The sequence below is a fragment of the Vicia villosa genome, linkage group LG3 (genome assembly GCF_029867415.1).
Source record: "Vicia villosa cultivar HV-30 ecotype Madison, WI linkage group LG3, Vvil1.0, whole genome shotgun sequence".
Taxonomy (NCBI): Eukaryota; Viridiplantae; Streptophyta; class Magnoliopsida; order Fabales; family Fabaceae; genus Vicia; species Vicia villosa.
In genome coordinates, this window is record NC_081182.1 from 153178386 (window position 1) to 153202891 (window position 24506).

A 24506-nucleotide genomic window follows, 5' to 3' on the forward strand; every position below is an offset into this window, starting at 1 on the left:
CGAAGGCTTATGCCTGTTTTGATGCCTCTATTATCTGGCAATTGGCGATGGGGGCTGAAGCTCTGGGTACCACATGCATGTGCATTTTTTAGAGTCGCATTTCATTTGCGTGATTATGATGTTATGTGTTTTGATGTGTGAATTTATGTGACTTGTTGTGAACTTTGAATATGATCTTAGGTGAGATATTGTGACTGCTGTTGTTGATTGAAATAGTGAAGTAAACTAGACGGTAACGATTATACCGCAAAGTGATAATTATTATAACTTGAACCTGAATATATTATTTATCATCACCCTATTTATATGGTTTGATATCTCACCCCTTTCTCTTGTTTCGCCGTTACCTTTATACTGGTAACGTGCAGGTGATAGCTTTGATGAAGATTTAGACGCTGTGAGTCGAGTCGGTGGTCGCTCTGATACGTAGCACTCGGGGGATAAATGATTGCTTTATTATTTGTTATGTTTGCTGAATTTTAGTGATGTTTTACTTTGGTGGTGACTCAAAGTTATTTGTGAAGATGCTATGATGATTAAAATCAAAATAGAGAAGTTTTGTGAATTCCGCTGCAAGTTAAAAATGTTTATGTTGATAAAATGATTTCGAAGATTAATTAAATTATCGTTTTAGATTTCTGTGCTATGTATCTTTATGAAGGTAAATAAGCCGTATTGTTTTGAATGATGAATATGTGATACCTCAAATGAATTTGTTTGGAATTTATACTCTGATTTTCCGTATAATTTATCGGGTAGATTTGGGGTGTTACATTAGTGGTATCAGAGCAGGTCGGTCTGTCCGGCCAATGTTGTCCAACGTTGTTTATTCCTCTATATGCGCCCAGTGTGTGAAACACTATCGGTACTTGTTGTTTTCTGATTTTTTGTTGCAGGAGTTGGTTTGAAACTAAGTGGGGGAGAAGCTGTGCTTCTAGGTTATGCTTCGGTTGTAAGTTGTTGGAGCAATGTAATGCTTAAGGAGACGGTGCAAGTATTGTTGGAGCTTGTCGATATAGAATTAAGATTTTGGTTGTTAATTAAGTTGGAGCATCTTGGAAATAATAATTGTGATGAATGATTAGTATGTTAGATTTAAACCTTGTTGAATTCGGCCGTTTCGAAGGAATAGTAGTTAGAGTGTTGTCAAGCACAACTTGGAGATCAGCGAGTTGGAAACTAGAACGAAGTTAAGGATGGTGGTATCAGAGGAATTTTCGAGGACGAAAATCTTTTAAGTGGGGGAGAGTTGTAACGCCCGAAAATTTGATTATTTGCTTAATTTAGACGTTTGGAGTGTTTAGTAAAATTTTTTTATTTTGGGACGATTTAGTCGGTATTAGTTCGGGATAGGGGATCGATAATTAATCGGAAATTTTTATATTTTTAGTATTAGAAATATTATTAGAGTGACGTGTACCGTTTTGGGAATTTTCGGAGTAAATAAAATTAGACCGTAAAATAAGAGGTAACGAGTAAATTGAGAGTTTTAATAAAATAAATTAGATGAGCTGAGTGTTATGTGTTATGTGTAATTTGGTTTTGGCCCAAATTGGAATAATTGAGAAGTGATGATACACCTAGCTTTTTAGAAACTCAGTAACATAACATTTGGGGAAAAAGAGAAGGACGGCAGAGAGAAGAGGAAAATTGGAAAAGAAAAGAGATACGAGAAGTTTGCCGTGAAGAGAATAACGGAAGGATTACGAGAAGCCGGAAAACTTGGATTCGACCGGAATTGTAGAGAGGACTCCGAATATAAGGTAAGGGTGGGGTTCTTGCTCTATAAACGGGGATATGATGAATCATATGTGGGGTTTAGGGTAATAATATTATCTCTATGTTTCGGTATGATTTGAAGGATAAAATTGTGACGACCGAAAACGTAAGGGTGCCGAACGGTACCCAGGCAGGGGAAAGAAGTGTCGATTGGCACAAGCATAATGGAGGGGTGTGTCGTTAGGTACCAAGGCATATGACGAGGGGCACTTCTGTTGTCCAGTATTTAAGTGGTTAGATTTTAAGGGATGGTAGTATCAATAATATAATAGATCTATACACTAATAACACTGATATACATATGTTGATCCATTACATATAAGATAAATATATTTTTCTATAACTTCACGTGATGTATATATGTATATATATACTTTTTCAAGAATCATGGATGGTATATCATATATATAAAATTTCAATAATAGTACTAATAATAACAATTTAGTATTATTATAAATATAGTTTTAAAAGTTATGGGTTTATAAATAAACATTTAGTGTATTTAGTTAATTTAATTAAGAGACCAATTAAATTAAATTGTTCAGGTAATCACCTAGCAGTATGGCAGTAGTAGGAAAATAGCAGTATCAATATAGTTTAGTTAATTTAACAGGAACAATGATATCTGAGATATAGAACTTAGTAGCCAAAGTATTTTAATAGTAGTAGAATAAAATAACTGGATTAGTAAATCACAGAGTAGGATATTTCAGTAGCAGTTATGAATAATTGGTAGCAGTGTTTATTTAATTAGCTGAATTACTTTAGACAATATAACAGTGTAGTAGAAAATGATTAGTGAGCGGAAAATAGATAAATAATAGACCGGAACTAATTAGCGGAGTCGAATAAATTAGGAGTGGCGAGGTATAACTCGATATCCGTTGTTTTAAGATGCGACGTGTTTTCTTTTGTGATTGTTGTGACGTATTGAATTGTTGAATTCATGTGAATTGCCGTGGTGTTAATTGTGACGATTTGTTGTTGATTGTCGACCATAGTTGTTGACTAGTTGTGTGTGTGTGCATTGTTGTTGAGTTGCTATTGTGACGTTGTGATGTGAATATTCTGGTGAATTATTGTGAAGTGCAGGAAGTGAAGTGACGATTATGTATCAATAATTATTGATATATTTTGGCGATGTAGGTGAATGCCTTTGCGACGTTGTTTTGCGATGTTTGTGATTTGTTGCATTTCATTAGTGTCTCATGATTTGCATGTTTTAGCGACGGCCTGGATTGGCAAACAGCGACGAAGGCTTATGCCTGTTTTGATGCCTCTATTATCTGGCAATTGGCGATGGGGGCTGAAGCTCTGGGTACCACATGCATGTGCATTTTTTAGAGTCGCATTTCATTTGCGTGATTATGATGTTATGTGTTTTGATGTGTGAATTTATGTGACTTGTTGTGAACTTTGAATATGATCTTAGGTGAGATATTGTGACTGCTGTTGTTGATTGAAATAGTGAAGTAAACTAGACGGTAACGATTATACCGCAAAGTGATAATTATTATAACTTGAACCTGAATATATTATTTATCATCACCCTATTTATATGGTTTGATATCTCACCCCTTTCTCTTGTTTCGCCGTTACCTTTATACTGGTAACGTGCAGGTGATAGCTTTGATGAAGATTTAGACGCTGTGAGTCGAGTCGGTGGTCGCTCTGATACGTAGCACTCGGGGGATAAATGATTGCTTTATTATTTGTTATGTTTGCTGAATTTTAGTGATGTTTTACTTTGGTGGTGACTCAAAGTTATTTGTGAAGATGCTATGATGATTAAAATCAAAATAGAGAAGTTTTGTGAATTCCGCTGCAAGTTAAAAATGTTTATGTTGATAAAATGATTTCGAAGATTAATTAAATTATCGTTTTAGATTTCTGTGCTATGTATCTTTATGAAGGTAAATAAGCCGTATTGTTTTGAATGATGAATATGTGATACCTCAAATGAATTTGTTTGGAATTTATACTCTGATTTTCCGTATAATTTATCGGGTAGATTTGGGGTGTTACATTAGTGGTATCAGAGCAGGTCGGTCTGTCCGGCCAATGTTGTCCAACGTTGTTTATTCCTCTATATGCGCCCAGTGTGTGAAACACTATCGGTACTTGTTGTTTTCTGATTTTTTGTTGCAGGAGTTGGTTTGAAACTAAGTGGGGGAGAAGCTGTGCTTCTAGGTTATGCTTCGGTTGTAAGTTGTTGGAGCAATGTAATGCTTAAGGAGACGGTGCAAGTATTGTTGGAGCTTGTCGATATAGAATTAAGATTTTGGTTGTTAATTAAGTTGGAGCATCTTGGAAATAATAATTGTGATGAATGATTAGTATGTTAGATTTAAACCTTGTTGAATTCGGCCGTTTCGAAGGAATAGTAGTTAGAGTGTTGTCAAGCACAACTTGGAGATCAGCGAGCTGGAAACTAGAACGAAGTTAAGGATGGTGGTATCAGAGGAATTTTCGAGGACGAAAATCTTTTAAGTGGGGGAGAGTTGTAACGCCCGAAAATTTGATTATTTGCTTAATTTAGACGTTTGGAGTGTTTAGTAAAATTTTTTTATTTTGGGACGATTTAGTCGGTATTAGTTCGGGATAGGGGATCGATAATTAATCGGAAATTTTTATATTTTTAGTATTAGAAATATTATTAGAGTGACGTGTACCGTTTTGGGAATTTTCGGAGTAAATAAAATTAGACCGTAAAATAAGAGGTAACGAGTAAATTGAGAGTTTTAATAAAATAAATTAGATGAGCTGAGTGTTATGTGTTATGTGTAATTTGGTTTTGGCCCAAATTGGAATAATTGAGAAGTGATGATACACCTAGCTTTTTAGAAACTCAGTAACATAACATTTGGGGAAAAAGAGAAGGACGGCAGAGAGAAGAGGAAAATTGGAAAAGAAAAGAGATACGAGAAGTTTGCCGTGAAGAGAATAACGGAAGGATTACGAGAAGCCGGAAAACTTGGATTCGACCGGAATTGTAGAGAGGACTCCGAATATAAGGTAAGGGTGGGGTTCTTGCTCTATAAACGGGGATATGATGAATCATATGTGGGGTTTAGGGTAATAATATTATCTCTATGTTTCGGTATGATTTGAAGGATAAAATTGTGACGACCGAAAACGTAAGGGTGCCGAACGGTACCCAGGCAGGGGAAAGAAGTGTCGATTGGCACAAGCATAATGGAGGGGTGTGTCGTTAGGTACCAAGGCATATGACGAGGGGCACTTCTGTTGTCCAGTATTTAAGTGGTTAGATTTTAAGGGATGGTAGTATCAATAATATAATAGATCTATACACTAATAACACTGATATACATATGTTGATCCATTACATATAAGATAAATATATTTTTCTATAACTTCACGTGATGTATATATGTATATATATACTTTTTCAAGAATCATGGATGGTATATCATATATATAAAATTTCAATAATAGTACTAATAATAACAATTTAGTATTATTATAAATATAGTTTTAAAAGTTATGGGTTTATAAATAAACATTTAGTGTATTTAGTTAATTTAATTAAGAGACCAATTAAATTAAATTGTTCAGGTAATCACCTAGCAGTATGGCAGTAGTAGGAAAATAGCAGTATCAATATAGTTTAGTTAATTTAACAGGAACAATGATATCTGAGATATAGAACTTAGTAGCCAAAGTATTTTAATAGTAGTAGAATAAAATAACTGGATTAGTAAATCACAGAGTAGGATATTTCAGTAGCAGTTATGAATAATTGGTAGCAGTGTTTATTTAATTAGCTGAATTACTTTAGACAATATAACAGTGTAGTAGAAAATGATTAGTGAGCGGAAAATAGATAAATAATAGACCGGAACTAATTAGCGGAGTCGAATAAATTAGGAGTGGCGAGGTATAACTCGATATCCGTTGTTTTAAGATGCGACGTGTTTTCTTTTGTGATTGTTGTGACGTATTGAATTGTTGAATTCATGTGAATTGCCGTGGTGTTAATTGTGACGATTTGTTGTTGATTGTCGACCATAGTTGTTGACTAGTTGTGTGTGTGTGTGCATTTGTAATACCCCGTATTAATTAAATGCTCTAATGTATTAACTGACACTGAGGTTTTATCAATTGATACGTTAGAGATACTTTTGGACATTAAGTTAGTAGTGTAACTTAAGATATTTTTTTTCTTATATCCTTTCCTTGGCTTTTCTTCTTCATTCTACATCAAAAGAGAAAGATAGAGAGAAGAAGTAGAGAGAAGGAAGAGCAAAGGAGAAAGAGGAGACAAGCTTGGATCTTCACCATTTCTTCGCCGAATCAACTCATCTTCGACACCAACGACTCTTAATCGAGGTGGGTTCTAGTTAGAAACTTATAGCTTTGATTGTGGATGAGAAATCATAAGTTTTGATTTAGGGTTTTGTATAGAGGAAATCTAGGTTTTGGACAAATTCATCAATGTTCATGAGCAAAGTGATTATAATCCATGAATAGATCAACTATAGTTGTATCCATGCTTTAATCTGATTTGGAATAGGTTTAGATGGTTTTGAACCATGGAAAGTTGTGGGTAGACAGAACTCAGAACTGAATTCTCGCGCGCTTCGCGGCGCGAACGGGGCTGCGCGGCGCGAACTATGCAGGTTTTTAGGGGTCTTGCTTCTGTCTTCAGTACGCGGCGCGTACTGGGTGTCGCGGCGCGAACAGTTTGGAAATCTTTAGAGTTTGCTACTGCCAGAGGGTTCGCGGCGCGTAGATTAGTTAGCGGCGCGAACAGTGTTAGAAATTATAGTGGTTTGCTTCTGCCATAGGGTTCGCGGCGCGACCTAGTTGTTGCGCGGCGCGAACTGAAGCTCCCTTAACCAAATTTTTCTTAGATTAATGAACATTGTTTCAATCGTAACCTTCTAACCGTAAAACTGTTTTAACCGTCGTTCGAAGCAGTAATAGGTTAGGAGTGTGTCCTTTATAGTGGTGTAGATTTTGGAACCATGAGGACGTTGTGCTCTTGGTATGATGCTTATGTACTCTATGATTATTGTTTGAGTTCTATTGCAGGTGGATTGGTAATACCTTGTTATATGTGTTTATATCAAGAGGGTTAAATAACTACATTGTTATGTAAATATAGCATAAGTGAGGAAACTAGGATTTGTTAGGTTGTGTAGCTTAACAAAGAAACCTAGGATGAAACATTATATGGACATACGTGTTGGAATCTTATGAGGAAAGGCTAACCGGCCTAGTGGTTTGCGGAAGCGATCACCATTGTTGATGTATTAATCGGAACCGTAGTATTTTCTTTATTTCTTTATTTTTTCCTTTGAATGCTAACAGGCATTCACCGTGCAGAGAGGCACAATAATCTTGGCAGGTTTGATTCCCGCTTTTGTGTACGAATGGAACCTACGGGTAGAGACTTGTGATGGTGTACGGGCCATGTGAAGTGACGATTCATGGGGAAAGGCTCATGAGTCCGAATCCATGTCGTATGTCAAGATTTTCCAAAGGATCCGTGACTCGTGCCACCTCCTAGACGTAGAAGGGGACGGGAATATGGGGATGCCTTGGTATTGGTTTCCGATTAATAATCTTGTGTTGAGTTGTTGAACTCTAAGTATGATTCCATATAATGTTAGTGTGAGAACTCAAGGTCTAGTTCCTTATGACTTGAGACTTATAGGTTAGAACCTTGTAAAGCCGAGAGGATCCATAGGATAGGGAACTCACTGGGATTTTATATCTCACCCCATTATATATTGATTTCAGGTACTACAGGTTCCGCGAAGGGTAAGGAGAAAGAAGTTTGATTTCCTTATTCCTTGTTCTTATTTTGGATATGGCGAAGTTTCCGTTGTGGAGTTCTTTTGAGATCATTGTTGATCTAGTTCTTAGTATTTTATTTTGAACATCTTGTATGTATTATGCCATTGTGTAGAACTTTGTATTTTGGGCATTAATATGTATAATGTGTTGACTAGGAACTTATTGGTATTTCAGTACCAAATACTTGGATTCATGTATATTTATATGATTTGATGCATGTAATTATATATGGGTGTTACAGTTGGTATCAGAGCAGGTCGTATCCTCGACCTAGCCATGAGATATTATAAGTGTTTCTTTCTGTCCAAGATGTGTTGTGTTCCCATGAGCTTTGTTGTGTTATGACTATGGCATTGAGCCTGATCAACTTAATCCCATTTTGATAACCTTCAGGAACATGGCGGACGGACGCAGGACTCGTGGTCGACCCCCCACACGACCTCCACAAGTGAATACACCGGATGGCGGTGCGAATGTTCCATGGCCCCAGTTCATGCAACAGATGCAACAGCAGCAGAATCAGTTCATGCTGCAGATGATGCAACAGATGAATGGCGGTCATAATGCTCCAGTGGTTGTGCCCGAAGCTGTAGGTGGGACTTATAGAGATTTCATTCGCATGAATCCTCCGGAGTTTCATGGTGGATTAGATCCTATAAAGGCGCATGAGTGGGTGGCCAATGTAGAAGGGATCTTTGAGATTGTGCATTGTAGTGAAGAGGACAAGGTAGTGTTTGCTTCTCATTCGCTGAAAGGTCCAGCTATGAGGTGGTGGAAGGGTGCTTCTGCTTTGATGATTACTCAGGGAGTACCTAAGGAATGGGAGAATTTCAAGACCACTTTCATGGAGAAATACTTTCCTAGTTCACTGAGGACTAAGAAGGAATTGGAGTTCCAGCAGTTAAGGCAAGACAATATGTCAGTGGCTACTTATGCTGAGAAGTTTGAAATTTTGGCTGCTTACTCTAGGCAGGCCGCGTATGCTCCTGATGAGGGTTGGAAGGTGGACCAGTTTCTGTTTGGTTTAAGGGCTGATATCTCACATAGTGTGTCCCAGAGGGAGTTCACTACTTATACGGAGTTGTTGCGACAATGTTATGTGGCCGAGACTAGTTTGAAGAAAGTTCAAGCTGAGGAAGATTTGAAGAAGAAGAATCAATATGAAAGAGGAAGGCCAAGCCAACAATTTCGACCTAGGCCACAAGCTTTCAAAGGAAAGCAAGTGCAAGGTTCTCGGTCTAGTGCACCTCCGGTGTGTCGTAGTTGTGGTAAGAATCACCTCGGAAGATGTGCCTTTGAAGGGGTGAAATGTTTTCATTGTCATCAAGAAGGGCATATGGCTAGGAATTGTCCTCAGAATAGGAATCAGGTTCAAGGAAGGGGTACCGGTAGAGTTTATACCTTGGATGCTAAGAAGACCAAGGGTGATAACTCTTTGATTGCGGGTACGTGTTTCATTAATGGGCATTCTTGTTTTGTTCTATTTGATTGTGGAGCAACACACTCTTTTGTGTCATTACAATGTATGAAGCGACTTGGGTTGCAAGCTACTCCTTTATTTCCTCCTATGGCGGTTACTACTGCTATGGATGAGATGGTAGAGACACCGTTGGTGTGTGAAAATTGTGTGTTATCTGTGGGTGGTAGGAATTTCCAGATTGATCTTGTTTGCTTACCACTTAAGAAGGTAGACGTTGTATTGGGAATGGATTGGCTTTCTGCTAATTCGGTGTTCATTGGGTGTGAGGAGAAGTTAATCATTATTCCAACTGAAGAAGCTACTCCGAAGGATGTGTTGACTACTATACTAGAAGGTACGGTAGGTATGATTAATTTCTTGTTTGAGAAAGAGAAGTCTGTTCTGTTGGTCCTCACTAAGGAGACGGGTGACAAGTTAGAGGTTTCACAAATTGCTGTCGTTAGAGAATTTTCCGATGTTTTTCCCGAGGATGTCACTTCTCTTCCTCCGGAAAGGGAAGTGGAATTCTCTATTGACCTGGTACCGGGAACGGCTCCTATATCCGTTTCTCCGTATCGGATGGCACCCCTTGAATTAAGAGAATTGAAGGGGCAATTGGAAGAACTGATGGCTAAACATTTTGTGCGACCTAGTGTCTCACCGTGGGGAGCTCCAGTGTTGTTAGTAAAGAAGAAGGATGGTGGGATGAGACTATGTATTGATTACCGTCGGTTGAATAAGGCCACCATCAAGAACAAATACCCTTTGCCTAGGATAAACGACTTGTTAGATCAATTGAAAGGAGCTTGTGTGTTCTCGAAGATTGACTTGCGGTCAGGTTATCACCAAATCCGTGTGAAGAGCTCAGATGTGCCAAAGACTGCATTTAGAACCCGTTATGGTCATTACGAATTCTTGGTGATGCCTTTCGGTGTTACGAATGCTCCAGCTGTTTTCATGGATTATATGAATCGGTTATTTCAGCCTTACTTAGATCAGTTTGTGGTAGTCTTCATCGATGACATTCTTATTTATTCTCGTACTCCACAAGAGCACGAAGAACACCTGAGGATTGTTCTGTCGGTACTGCAAGAGAATCAATTGTTTGCTAAGTTAAGTAAGTGTGAGTTTTGGATGACAGAGGTAAGATTTCTTGGTCATGTTATATCTCAAGGAGGTGTGGCAGTGGACCCGACGAAAATCGAAGCGGTAATTAATTGGGAGAGACCGAGCAATGTCTCAGAAGTCCGAAGTTTCTTGGGCTTAGCCGGCTACTACAGAAGATTTATAAAAGGGTTTTCTCAATTGGCTTTACCAATGACTAGACTTACTCGGAAGGAGTGTCCTTATGATTGGGATTCGGGGTGTGAACAGAGCTTCATGGGCTTGAAGGAAAGATTGACGACTGCTCCTGTTTTGATCGTTCCTGACCCAAATAAGTCCTATGAAGTATTTTGCGATGCTTCCAAGAAAGGATTAGGAGGAGTATTGATGCAGGATGGTCAGGTGGTAGCATACACATCTCGACAGTTAAAGGTTCACGAAGAGAATTATCCAACTCATGATTTAGAATTGGCTGCGGTTGTTTTTACCCTAAAGGTGTGGCGTCATTACTTGTATGGAGTTCATTTTGAAATGTTCAGCGACCACAAGAGTTTAAAGTACCTATTCGACCAGAAGGAGTTGAATATGCGTCAGAGGCGGTGGATGGAATACTTAAAGGATTATGATTTTGACTTGAAGTATCATCCAGGCAAAGCAAATAAAGTGGCGGATGCTTTGAGTCGGAAGGTGTTAAAGAGGGCCGAATTGATGATGTCAGAGTATGCATTATTGGAGAAATTTCGAGATCTCAACCTTCAATTTGTTTGGACCCAAAATGGAGTATTGATGGGAAACTTGAATGTTAATTCTACTTTGAGAAACGACATCCAACAAGCACAAGCGTCTGATACTAAGTTACAAGAGGTGTTGGTTCAACCAGGTTTTACTCGAGCTACAGATGGGGTGATTATGTTTAATCAGAGGATTTGTGTTCCGGACGATGCGTTATTGAAAAGAAGGATTTTGGATGAAGCTCACAAGGGTGCTTTCACGATACATCCGGGTTCTTCAAAAATGTACCAAGATTTGAAAGGGGATTATTGGTGGTCCGGAATGAAAAGAGATGTCGCAGTGTACGTATCAGAGTGTGCGGTGTGCCAACAAGTAAAGATTGAACATCAAAGGCCGGGTGGATTGTTACAACCACTAGAGATTCCAATATGGAAGTGGGATAGTATTTCAATGGATTTTGCGGTTAGTTTACCTCGTACTCAAGGTGGATATGATTCTATTTGGGTGATTGTAGATCGGTTGACGAAATCTGCACATTTCTTAGCCGTGAAGACTACTTACAAGGCAAGTCATCTTTCACGGTTGTTTATCGCAGAGATTGTGAAGTTGCACGGTGTACCCTCTAGTATTGTGTCGGATAGAGATCCAAAGTTTACTTCAAGGTTTTGGAGAGCTTTTCAGCAAGCGATGGGACCTAAATTATGTTTGAGCACGTCGAACCACCCTCAAACAGATGGTCAGACGGAACGGACGATACAAACCTTGGAGGATATGTTAAGAGCGTGTGTGCTTGAAAGTAGAGGAAATTGGAAGGAGCTTTTACCATTGATTGAATTTGCTTACAATAACAGTTATCATGCGAGTATCGGTATGGCACCTTATGAGGCTTTGTATGGGAGGAAATGTAGAACACCGTTGTGTTGGTCAGAAATTGGTGATGATAGGATTTTGGGACCCGAAATTATTCAAGAGACCACGGACAAGATTAGAATGATTCGTGAGAAGGTTAAACAAGCTCAGGATCGTCAGAAGAGTTATGCGGATAACCGCAGGAGGCCTTTGGAGTTTATGGAAGGTGACCATGTATTTTTGAAAGTTACTCCGAGGTTGAGATTGAAAGGACCGTTTAAGTCAAGAAAGTTAAGTCCGAGATACGTGGGGCCGTATGAGATTCTAGAGAGGATTGGTGAAGTAGCTTACCGTTTAGCCTTACCACCTTCTCTATCGGAAATGCATGATGTTTTCCACGTGTCTCAACTGAGGAAGTTTATTCCCGATCCTCTCCAGCCGGTGTTACCAGATGCAATTGAGATAGAATCAAATTTGACCTTTGAACCCTTACCGAGCCGTATCGTAGGAAGAGAGACTAAAGTGTTGCGCAACAAGGAGATTCCTCTTGTCAAGGTTCAGTGGGATGTGACGCATCCGGGCGATGCTACATGGGAACTTGAATCGGAAATGCGGGATGCTTACCCTCACCTTTTCAGGTAATTCTTAAATTCGAGGACGAATTTCTATTTAAGTGGGGGAGGATGTAATACCCCGTATTAATTAAATGCTCTAATGTATTAACTGACACTGAGGTTTTATCAATTGATACGTTAGAGATACTTTTGGACATTAAGTTAGTAGTGTAACTTAAGATATTTTTTTTCTTATATCCTTTCCTTGGCTTTTCTTCTTCATTCTACATCAAAAGAGAAAGATAGAGAGAAGAAGTAGAGAGAAGGAAGAGCAAAGGAGAAAGAGGAGACAAGCTTGGATCTTCACCATTTCTTCGCCGAATCAACTCATCTTCGACACCAACGACTCTTAATCGAGGTGGGTTCTAGTTAGAAACTTATAGCTTTGATTGTGGATGAGAAATCATAAGTTTTGATTTAGGGTTTTGTATAGAGGAAATCTAGGTTTTGGACAAATTCATCAATGTTCATGAGCAAAGTGATTATAATCCATGAATAGATCAACTATAGTTGTATCCATGCTTTAATCTGATTTGGAATAGGTTTAGATGGTTTTGAACCATGGAAAGTTGTGGGTAGACAGAACTCAGAACTGAATTCTCGCGCGCTTCGCGGCGCGAACGGGGCTGCGCGGCGCGAACTATGCAGGTTTTTAGGGGTCTTGCTTCTGTCTTCAGTACGCGGCGCGTACTGGGTGTCGCGGCGCGAACAGTTTGGAAATCTTTAGAGTTTGCTACTGCCAGAGGGTTCGCGGCGCGTAGATTAGTTAGCGGCGCGAACAGTGTTAGAAATTATAGTGGTTTGCTTCTGCCATAGGGTTCGCGGCGCGACCTAGTTGTTGCGCGGCGCGAACTGAAGCTCCCTTAACCAAATTTTTCTTAGATTAATGAACATTGTTTCAATCGTAACCTTCTAACCGTAAAACTGTTTTAACCGTCGTTCGAAGCAGTAATAGGTTAGGAGTGTGTCCTTTATAGTGGTGTAGATTTTGGAACCATGAGGACGTTGTGCTCTTGGTATGATGCTTATGTACTCTATGATTATTGTTTGAGTTCTATTGCAGGTGGATTGGTAATACCTTGTTATATGTGTTTATATCAAGAGGGTTAAATAACTACATTGTTATGTAAATAAAGCATAAGTGAGGAAACTAGGATTTGTTAGGTTGTGTAGCTTAACAAAGAAACCTAGGATGAAACATTATATGGACATACGTGTTGGAATCTTATGAGGAAAGGCTAACCGGCCTAGTGGTTTGCGGAAGCGATCACCATTGTTGATGTATTAATCGGAACCGTAGTATTTTCTTTATTTCTTTATTTTTTTCTTTGAATGCTAACAGGCATTCACCGTGCAGAGAGGCACAATAATCTTGGCAGGTTTGATTCCCGCTTTTGTGTACGAATGGAACCTACGGGTAGAGACTTGTGATGGTGTACGGGCCATGTGAAGTGACGATTCATGGGGAAAGGCTCATGAGTCCGAATCCATGTCGTATGTCAAGATTTTCCAAAGGATCCGTGACTCGTGCCACCTCCTAGACGTAGAAGGGGACGGGAATATGGGGATGCCTTGGTATTGGTTTCCGATTAATAATCTTGTGTTGAGTTGTTGAACTCTAAGTATGATTCCATATAATGTTAGTGTGAGAACTCAAGGTCTAGTTCCTTATGACTTGAGACTTATAGGTTAGAACCTTGTAAAGCCGAGAGGATCCATAGGATAGGGAACTCACTGGGATTTTATATCTCACCCCATTATATATTGATTTCAGGTACTACAGGTTCCGCGAAGGGTAAGGAGAAAGAAGTTTGATTTCCTTATTCCTTGTTCTTATTTTGGATATGGCGAAGTTTCCGTTGTGGAGTTCTTTTGAGATCATTGTTGATCTAGTTCTTAGTATTTTATTTTGAACATCTTGTATGTATTATGCCATTGTGTAGAACTTTGTATTTTGGGCATTAATATGTATAATGTGTTGACTAGGAACTTATTGGTATTTCAGTACCAAATACTTGGATTCATGTATATTTATATGATTTGATGCATGTAATTATATATGGGTGTTACAGCATTGTTGTTGACTTGCTATTGTGACGTTGTGATGTGAATATTCTGGTGAATTATTGTGAAGTGCAGGAAGTGAAGTGACGATTATGTATCAATAATTATTGATATATTTTGGCGATGTAGGTGAATGCCTTTGCGACGTTGTTTTGCGATGTTTGTGATTTGTTGCATTTCATTAGTGTCTCATGATTTGCATGTTTTAGCGACGGCCTGGATTGGCAAACAGCGACGAAGGCTTATGCCTGTTTTGATGCCTCTATTATCTGGCAATTGGCGATGGGGGCTGAAGCTCTGGGTACCACATGCATGTGCATTTTTTAGAGTCGCATTTCATTTGCGTGATTATGATGTTATGTGTTTTGATGTGTGAATTTATGTGACTTGTTGTGAACTTTGAATATGATCTTAGGTGAGATATTGTGACTGCTGTTGTTGATTGAAATAGTGAAGTAAACTAGACGGTAACGATTATACCGCAAAGTGATAATTATTATAACTTGAACCTGAATATATTATTTATCATCACCCTATTTATATGGTTTGATATCTCACCCCTTTCTCTTGTTTCGCCGTTACCTTTATACTGGTAACGTGCAGGTGATAGCTTTGATGAAGATTTAGACGCTGTGAGTCGAGTCGGTGGTCGCTCTGATACGTAGCACTCGGGGGATAAATGATTGCTTTATTATTTGTTATGTTTGCTGAATTTTAGTGATGTTTTACTTTGGTGGTGACTCAAAGTTATTTGTGAAGATGCTATGATGATTAAAATCAAAATAGAGAAGTTTTGTGAATTCCGCTGCAAGTTAAAAATGTTTATGTTGATAAAATGATTTCGAAGATTAATTAAATTATCGTTTTAGATTTCTGTGCTATGTATCTTTATGAAGGTAAATAAGCCGTATTGTTTTGAATGATGAATATGTGATACCTCAAATGAATTTGTTTGGAATTTATACTCTGATTTTCCGTATAATTTATCGGGTAGATTTGGGGTGTTACATTAGTGGTATCAGAGCAGGTCGGTCTGTCCGGCCAATGTTGTCCAACGTTGTTTATTCCTCTATATGCGCCCAGTGTGTGAAACACTATCGGTACTTGTTGTTTTCTGATTTTTTGTTGCAGGAGTTGGTTTGAAACTAAGTGGGGGAGAAGCTGTGCTTCTAGGTTATGCTTCGGTTGTAAGTTGTTGGAGCAATGTAATGCTTAAGGAGACGGTGCAAGTATTGTTGGAGCTTGTCGATATAGAATTAAGATTTTGGTTGTTAATTAAGTTGGAGCATCTTGGAAATAATAATTGTGATGAATGATTAGTATGTTAGATTTAAACCTTGTTGAATTCGGCCGTTTCGAAGGAATAGTAGTTAGAGTGTTGTCAAGCACAACTTGGAGATCAGCGAGCTGGAAACTAGAACGAAGTTAAGGATGGTGGTATCAGAGGAATTTTCGAGGACGAAAATCTTTTAAGTGGGGGAGAGTTGTAACGCCCGAAAATTTGATTATTTGCTTAATTTAGACGTTTGGAGTGTTTAGTAAAATTTTTTTATTTTGGGACGATTTAGTCGGTATTAGTTCGGGATAGGGGATCGATAATTAATCGGAAATTTTTATATTTTTAGTATTAGAAATATTATTAGAGTGACGTGTACCGTTTTGGGAATTTTCGGAGTAAATAAAATTAGACCGTAAAATAAGAGGTAACGAGTAAATTGAGAGTTTTAATAAAATAAATTAGATGAGCTGAGTGTTATGTGTTATGTGTAATTTGGTTTTGGCCCAAATTGGAATAATTGAGAAGTGATGATACACCTAGCTTTTTAGAAACTCAGTAACATAACATTTGGGGAAAAAGAGAAGGACGGCAGAGAGAAGAGGAAAATTGGAAAAGAAAAGAGATACGAGAAGTTTGCCGTGAAGAGAATAACGGAAGGATTACGAGAAGCCGGAAAACTTGGATTCGACCGGAATTGTAGAGAGGACTCCGAATATAAGGTAAGGGTGGGGTTCTTGCTCTATAAACGGGGATATGATGAATCATATGTGGGGTTTAGGGTAATAATATTATCTCTATGTTTCGGTATGATTTGAAGGATAAAATTGTGACGACCGAAAACGTAAGGGTGCCGAACGGTACCCAGGCAGGGGAAAGAAGTGTCGATTGGCACAAGCATAATGGAGGGGTGTGTCGTTAGGTACCAAGGCATATGACGAGGGGCACTTCTGTTGTCCAGTATTTAAGTGGTTAGATTTTAAGGGATGGTAGTATCAATAATATAATAGATCTATACACTAATAACACTGATATACATATGTTGATCCATTACATATAAGATAAATATATTTTTCTATAACTTCACGTGATGTATATATGTATATATATACTTTTTCAAGAATCATGGATGGTATATCATATATATAAAATTTCAATAATAGTACTAATAATAACAATTTAGTATTATTATAAATATAGTTTTAAAAGTTATGGGTTTATAAATAAACATTTAGTGTATTTAGTTAATTTAATTAAGAGACCAATTAAATTAAATTGTTCAGGTAATCACCTAGCAGTATGGCAGTAGTAGGAAAATAGCAGTATCAATATAGTTTAGTTAATTTAACAGGAACAATGATATCTGAGATATAGAACTTAGTAGCCAAAGTATTTTAATAGTAGTAGAATAAAATAACTGGATTAGTAAATCACAGAGTAGGATATTTCAGTAGCAGTTATGAATAATTGGTAGCAGTGTTTATTTAATTAGCTGAATTACTTTAGACAATATAACAGTGTAGTAGAAAATGATTAGTGAGCGGAAAATAGATAAATAATAGACCGGAACTAATTAGCGGAGTCGAATAAATTAGGAGTGGCGAGGTATAACTCGATATCCGTTGTTTTAAGATGCGACGTGTTTTCTTTTGTGATTGTTGTGACGTATTGAATTGTTGAATTCATGTGAATTGCCGTGGTGTTAATTGTGACGATTTGTTGTTGATTGTCGACCATAGTTGTTGACTAGTTGTGTGTGTGTGCATTGTTGTTGAGTTGCTATTGTGACGTTGTGATGTGAATATTCTGGTGAATTATTGTGAAGTGCAGGAAGTGAAGTGACGATTATGTATCAATAATTATTGATATATTTTGGCGATGTAGGTGAATGCCTTTGCGACGTTGTTTTGCGATGTTTGTGATTTGTTGCATTTCATTAGTGTCTCATGATTTGCATGTTTTAGCGACGGCCTGGATTGGCAAACAGCGACGAAGGCTTATGCCTGTTTTGATGCCTCTATTATCTGGCAATTGGCGATGGGGGCTGAAGCTCTGGGTACCACATGCATGTGCATTTTTTAGAGTCGCATTTCATTTGCGTGATTATGATGTTATGTGTTTTGATGTGTGAATTTATGTGACTTGTTGTGAACTTTGAATATGATCTTAGGTGAGATATTGTGACTGCTGTTGTTGATTGAAATAGTGAAGTAAACTAGACGGTAACGATTATACCGCAAAGTGATAATTATTATAACTTGAACCTGAATATATTATTTATCATCACCCTATTTATATGGTTTGATATCTCACCCCTTTCTCTTGTTTCGCCGTTACCTTTATACTGGTAACGTGCAGGTGATAGCTTTGATGAAGATTTAGACGCTGTGAGTCGAGTCGGTGGTCGCTCTGATACGTAGCACTCGGGGGATAAATGATTGCTTTATTATTTGTTATGTTTGCTGAATTTTAGTGATGTTTTACTTTGGTGGTGACTCAAAGTTATTTGTGAAGATGCTATGATGATTAAAATCAAAATAGAGAAGTTTTGTGAATTCCGCTGCAAGTTAAAAATGTTTATGTTGATAAAATGATTTCGAAGATTAATTAAATTATCGTTTTAGATTTCTGTGCTATGTATCTTTATGAAGGTAAATAAGCCGTATTGTTTTGAATGATGAATATGTGATACCTCAAATGAATTTGTTTGGAATTTATACTCTGATTTTCCGTATAATTTATCGGGTAGATTTGGGGTGTTACATTAGTGGTATCAGAGCAGGTCGGTCTGTCCGGCCAATGTTGTCCAACGTTGTTTATTCCTCTATATGCGCCCAGTGTGTGAAACACTATCGGTACTTGTTGTTTTCTGATTTTTTGTTGCAGGAGTTGGTTTGAAACTAAGTGGGGGAGAAGCTGTGCTTCTAGGTTATGCTTCGGTTGTAAGTTGTTGGAGCAATGTAATGCTTAAGGAGACGGTGCAAGTATTGTTGGAGCTTGTCGATATAGAATTAAGATTTTGGTTGTTAATTAAGTTGGAGCATCTTGGAAATAATAATTGTGATGAATGATTAGTATGTTAGATTTAAACCTTGTTGAATTCGGCCGTTTCGAAGGAATAGTAGTTAGAGTGTTGTCAAGCACAACTTGGAGATCAGCGAGTTGGAAACTAGAACGAAGTTAAGGATGGTGGTATCAGAGGAATTTTCGAGGACGAAAATCTTTTAAGTGGGGGAGAGTTGTAACGCCCGAAAATTTGATTATTTGCTTAATTTAGACGTTTGGAGTGTTTAGTAAAATTTTTTTATTTTGGGACGATTTAGTCGGTATTAGTTCGGGATAGGGGATCGATAATTAATCGGAAATTTTTATATTTTTAGTATTAGAAATATTATTAGAGTGACGTGTACCGTTTTGGGAATTTTCGGAGTAAATAAAATTAGACCGTAAAATAAGAGGTAACGAGTAAATTGAGAGTTTTAATAAAATAAATTAGATGAGCTGAGTGTTATGTGTTATGTGTAATTTGGTTTTGGCCCAAATTGGAATAATTGAGAAGTGATGATACACCTAGCTTTTTAGAAACTCAGTAACATAACATTTGGGGAAAAAGAGAAGGACGGCAGAGAGAAGAGGAAAATTGGAAAAGAAAAGAGATACGAGAAGTTTGCCGTGAAGAGAATAACGGAAGGATTACGAGAAGCCGGAAAACTTGGATTCGACCGGAATTGTAGAGAGGACTCCGAATATAAGGTAAGGGTGGGGTTCTTGCTCTATAAACGGGGATATGATGAATCATATGTGGGGTTTAGGGTAATAATATTATCTCTATGTTTCGGTATGATTTGAAGGATAAAATTGTGACGACCGAAAACGTAAGGGTGCCGAACGGTACCCAGGCAGGGGAAAGAAGTGTCGATTGGCACAAGCATAATGGAGGGGTGTGTCGTTAGGTACCAAGGCATATGACGAGGGGCACTTCTGTTGTCCAGTATTTAAGTGGTTAGATTTTAAGGGATGGTAGTATCAATAATATAATAGATCTATACACTAATAACACTGATATACATATGTTGATCCATTACATATAAGATAAATATATTTTTCTATAACTTCACGTGATGTATATATGTATATATATACTTTTTCAAGAATCATGGATGGTATATCATATATATAAAATTTCAATAATAGTACTAATAATAACAATTTAGTATTATTATAAATATAGTTTTAAAAGTTATGGGTTTATAAATAAACATTTAGTGTATTTAGTTAATTTAATTAAGAGACCAATTAAATTAAATTGTTCAGGTAATCACCTAGCAGTATGGCAGTAGTAGGAAAATAGCAGTATCAATATAGTTTAGTTAATTTAACAGGAACAATGATATCTGAGATATAGAACTTAGTAGCCAAAGTATTTTAATAGTAGTAGAATAAAATAACTGGATTAGTAAATCACAGAGTAGGATATTTCAGTAGCAGTTATGAATAATTGGTAGCAGTGTTTATTTAATTAGCTGAATTACTTTAGACAATATAACAGTGTAGTAGAAAATGATTAGTGAGCGGAAAATAGATAAATAATAGACCGGAACTAATTAGCGGAGTCGAATAAATTAGGAGTGGCGAGGTATAACTCGATATCCGTTGTTTTAAGATGCGACGTGTTTTCTTTTGTGATTGTTGTGACGTATTGAATTGTTGAATTCATGTGAATTGCCGTGGTGTTAATTGTGACGATTTGTTGTTGATTGTCGACCATAGTTGTTGACTAGTTGTGTGTGTGTGCATTGTTGTTGAGTTGCTATTGTGACGTTGTGATGTGAATATTCTGGTGAATTATTGTGAAGTGCAGGAAGTGAAGTGACGATTATGTATCAATAATTATTGATATATTTTGGCGATGTAGGTGAATGCCTTTGCGACGTTGTTTTGCGATGTTTGTGATTTGTTGCATTTCATTAGTGTCTCATGATTTGCATGTTTTAGCGACGGCCTGGATTGGCAAACAGCGACGAAGGCTTATGCCTGTTTTGATGCCTCTATTATCTGGCAATTGGCGATGGGGGCTGAAGCTCTGGGTACCACATGCATGTGCATTTTTTAGAGTCGCATTTCATTTGCGTGATTATGATGTTATGTGTTTTGATGTGTGAATTTATGTGACTTGTTGTGAACTTTGAATATGATCTTAGGTGAGATATTGTGACTGCTGTTGTTGATTGAAATAGTGAAGTAAACTAGACGGTAACGATTATACCGCAAAGTGATAATTATTATAACTTGAACCTGAATATATTATTTATCATCACCCTATTTATATGGTTTGATATCTCACCCCTTTCTCTTGTTTCGCCGTTACCTTTATACTGGTAACGTGCAGGTGATAGCTTTGATGAAGATTTAGACGCTGTGAGTCGAGTCGGTGGTCGCTCTGATACGTAGCACTCGGGGGATAAATGATTGCTTTATTATTTGTTATGTTTGCTGAATTTTAGTGATGTTTTACTTTGGTGGTGACTCAAAGTTATTTGTGAAGATGCTATGATGATTAAAATCAAAATAGAGAAGTTTTGTGAATTCCGCTGCAAGTTAAAAATGTTTATGTTGATAAAATGATTTCGAAGATTAATTAAATTATCGTTTTAGATTTCTGTGCTATGTATCTTTATGAAGGTAAATAAGCCGTATTGTTTTGAATGATGAATATGTGATACCTCAAATGAATTTGTTTGGAATTTATACTCTGATTTTCCGTATAATTTATCGGGTAGATTTGGGGTGTTACATTAGTGGTATCAGAGCAGGTCGGTCTGTCCGGCCAATGTTGTCCAACGTTGTTTATTCCTCTATATGCGCCCAGTGTGTGAAACACTATCGGTACTTGTTGTTTTCTGATTTTTTGTTGCAGGAGTTGGTTTGAAACTAAGTGGGGGAGAAGCTGTGCTTCTAGGTTATGCTTCGGTTGTAAGTTGTTGGAGCAATGTAATGCTTAAGGAGACGGTGCAAGTATTGTTGGAGCTTGTCGATATAGAATTAAGATTTTGGTTGTTAATTAAGTTGGAGCATCTTGGAAATAATAATTGTGATGAATGATTAGTATGTTAGATTTAAACCTTGTTGAATTCGGCCGTTTCGAAGGAATAGTAGTTAGAGTGTTGTCAAGCACAACTTGGAGATCAGCGAGTTGGAAACTAGAACGAAGTTAAGGATGGTGGTATCAGAGGAATTTTCGAGGACGAAAATCTTTTAAGTGGGGGAGAGTTGTAACGCCCGAAAATTTGATTATTTGCTTAATTTAGACGTTTGGAGTGTTTAGTAAAATTTTTTTATTTTGGGACGATTTAGTCGGTATTAGTTCGGGATAGGGGATCGATAATTAATCGGAAATTTTTATATTTTTAGTATTAGAAATATTATTAGAGTGACGTGTACCGTTTTGGGAATTTTCGGAGTAAATAAAATTAGACCGTAAAATAAGAGGTAACGAGTAAATTGAGAGTTTTAATAAAATAAATTAGATGAGCTGAGTGTTATGTGTTATGTGTAATTTGGTTTTGGCCCAAATTGGAATAATTGAGAAGTGATGATACACCTAGCTTTTTAGAAACTCAGTAACATAACATTTGGGGAAAAAGAGAAGGACGGCAGAGAGAAGAGGAAAATTGGAAAAGAAAAGAGATACGAGAAGTTTGCCGTGAAGAGAATAACGGAAGGATTACGAGAAGCCGGAAAACTTGGATTCGACCGGAATTGTAGAGAGGACTCCGAATATAAGGTAAGGGTGGGGTTCTTGCTCTATAAACGGGGATATGATGAATCATATGTGGGGTTTAGGGTAATAATATTATCTCTATGTTTCGGTATGATTTGAAGGATAAAATTGTGACGACCGAAAACGTAAGGGTGCCGAACGGTACCCAGGCAGGGGAAAGAAGTGTCGATTGGCACAAGCATAATGGAGGGGTGTGTCGTTAGGTACCAAGGCATATGACGAGGGGCACTTCTGTTGTCCAGTATTTAAGTGGTTAGATTTTAAGGGATGGTAGTATCAATAATATAATAGATCTATACACTAATAACACTGATATACATATGTTGATCCATTACATATAAGATAAATATATTTTTCTATAACTTCACGTGATGTATATATGTATATATATACTTTTTCAAGAATCATGGATGGTATATCATATATATAAAATTTCAATAATAGTACTAATAATAACAATTTAGTATTATTATAAATATAGTTTTAAAAGTTATGGGTTTATAAATAAACATTTAGTGTATTTAGTTAATTTAATTAAGAGACCAATTAAATTAAATTGTTCAGGTAATCACCTAGCAGTATGGCAGTAGTAGGAAAATAGCAGTATCAATATAGTTTAGTTAATTTAACAGGAACAATGATATCTGAGATATAGAACTTAGTAGCCAAAGTATTTTAATAGTAGTAGAATAAAATAACTGGATTAGTAAATCACAGAGTAGGATATTTCAGTAGCAGTTATGAATAATTGGTAGCAGTGTTTATTTAATTAGCTGAATTACTTTAGACAATATAACAGTGTAGTAGAAAATGATTAGTGAGCGGAAAATAGATAAATAATAGACCGGAACTAATTAGCGGAGTCGAATAAATTAGGAGTGGCGAGGTATAACTCGATATCCGTTGTTTTAAGATGCGACGTGTTTTCTTTTGTGATTGTTGTGACGTATTGAATTGTTGAATTCATGTGAATTGCCGTGGTGTTAATTGTGACGATTTGTTGTTGATTGTCGACCATAGTTGTTGACTAGTTGTGTGTGTGTGCATTGTTGTTGAGTTGCTATTGTGACGTTGTGATGTGAATATTCTGGTGAATTATTGTGAAGTGCAGGAAGTGAAGTGACGATTATGTATCAATAATTATTGATATATTTTGGCGATGTAGGTGAATGCCTTTGCGACGTTGTTTTGCGATGTTTGTGATTTGTTGCATTTCATTAGTGTCTCATGATTTGCATGTTTTAGCGACGGCCTGGATTGGCAAACAGCGACGAAGGCTTATGCCTGTTTTGATGCCTCTATTATCTGGCAATTGGCGATGGGGGCTGAAGCTCTGGGTACCACATGCATGTGCATTTTTTAGAGTCGCATTTCATTTGCGTGATTATGATGTTATGTGTTTTGATGTGTGAATTTATGTGACTTGTTGTGAACTTTGAATATGATCTTAGGTGAGATATTGTGACTGCTGTTGTTGATTGAAATAGTGAAGTAAACTAGACGGTAACGATTATACCGCAAAGTGATAATTATTATAACTTGAACCTGAATATATTATTTATCATCACCCTATTTATATGGTTTGATATCTCACCCCTTTCTCTTGTTTCGCCGTTACCTTTATACTGGTAACGTGCAGGTGATAGCTTTGATGAAGATTTAGACGCTGTGAGTCGAGTCGGTGGTCGCTCTGATACGTAGCACTCGGGGGATAAATGATTGCTTTATTATTTGTTATGTTTGCTGAATTTTAGTGATGTTTTACTTTGGTGGTGACTCAAAGTTATTTGTGAAGATGCTATGATGATTAAAATCAAAATAGAGAAGTTTTGTGAATTCCGCTGCAAGTTAAAAATGTTTATGTTGATAAAATGATTTCGAAGATTAATTAAATTATCGTTTTAGATTTCTGTGCTATGTATCTTTATGAAGGTAAATAAGCCGTATTGTTTTGAATGATGAATATGTGATACCTCAAATGAATTTGTTTGGAATTTATACTCTGATTTTCCGTATAATTTATCG

General features: G+C 37.2%; 1 protein-coding gene across 1 annotated transcript in view; it reads left to right on the forward strand.

The window, feature by feature from the left end:
• The window catches only part of LOC131659184 (uncharacterized), a 54938-nt gene that overhangs the window by 20269 nt on the left and 10163 nt on the right, over positions 1 to 24506 (forward strand). The window contains exons 6-10 of the mRNA XM_058928409.1: positions 1593 to 1763; positions 4624 to 4794; positions 16252 to 16422; positions 19283 to 19453; positions 22314 to 22484. Of these exons, the coding sequence (XP_058784392.1) occupies positions 1593 to 1763; positions 4624 to 4794; positions 16252 to 16422; positions 19283 to 19453; positions 22314 to 22484 (855 nt within the window). The remainder of the gene's footprint in view (positions 1 to 1592; positions 1764 to 4623; positions 4795 to 16251; positions 16423 to 19282; positions 19454 to 22313; positions 22485 to 24506) is intronic.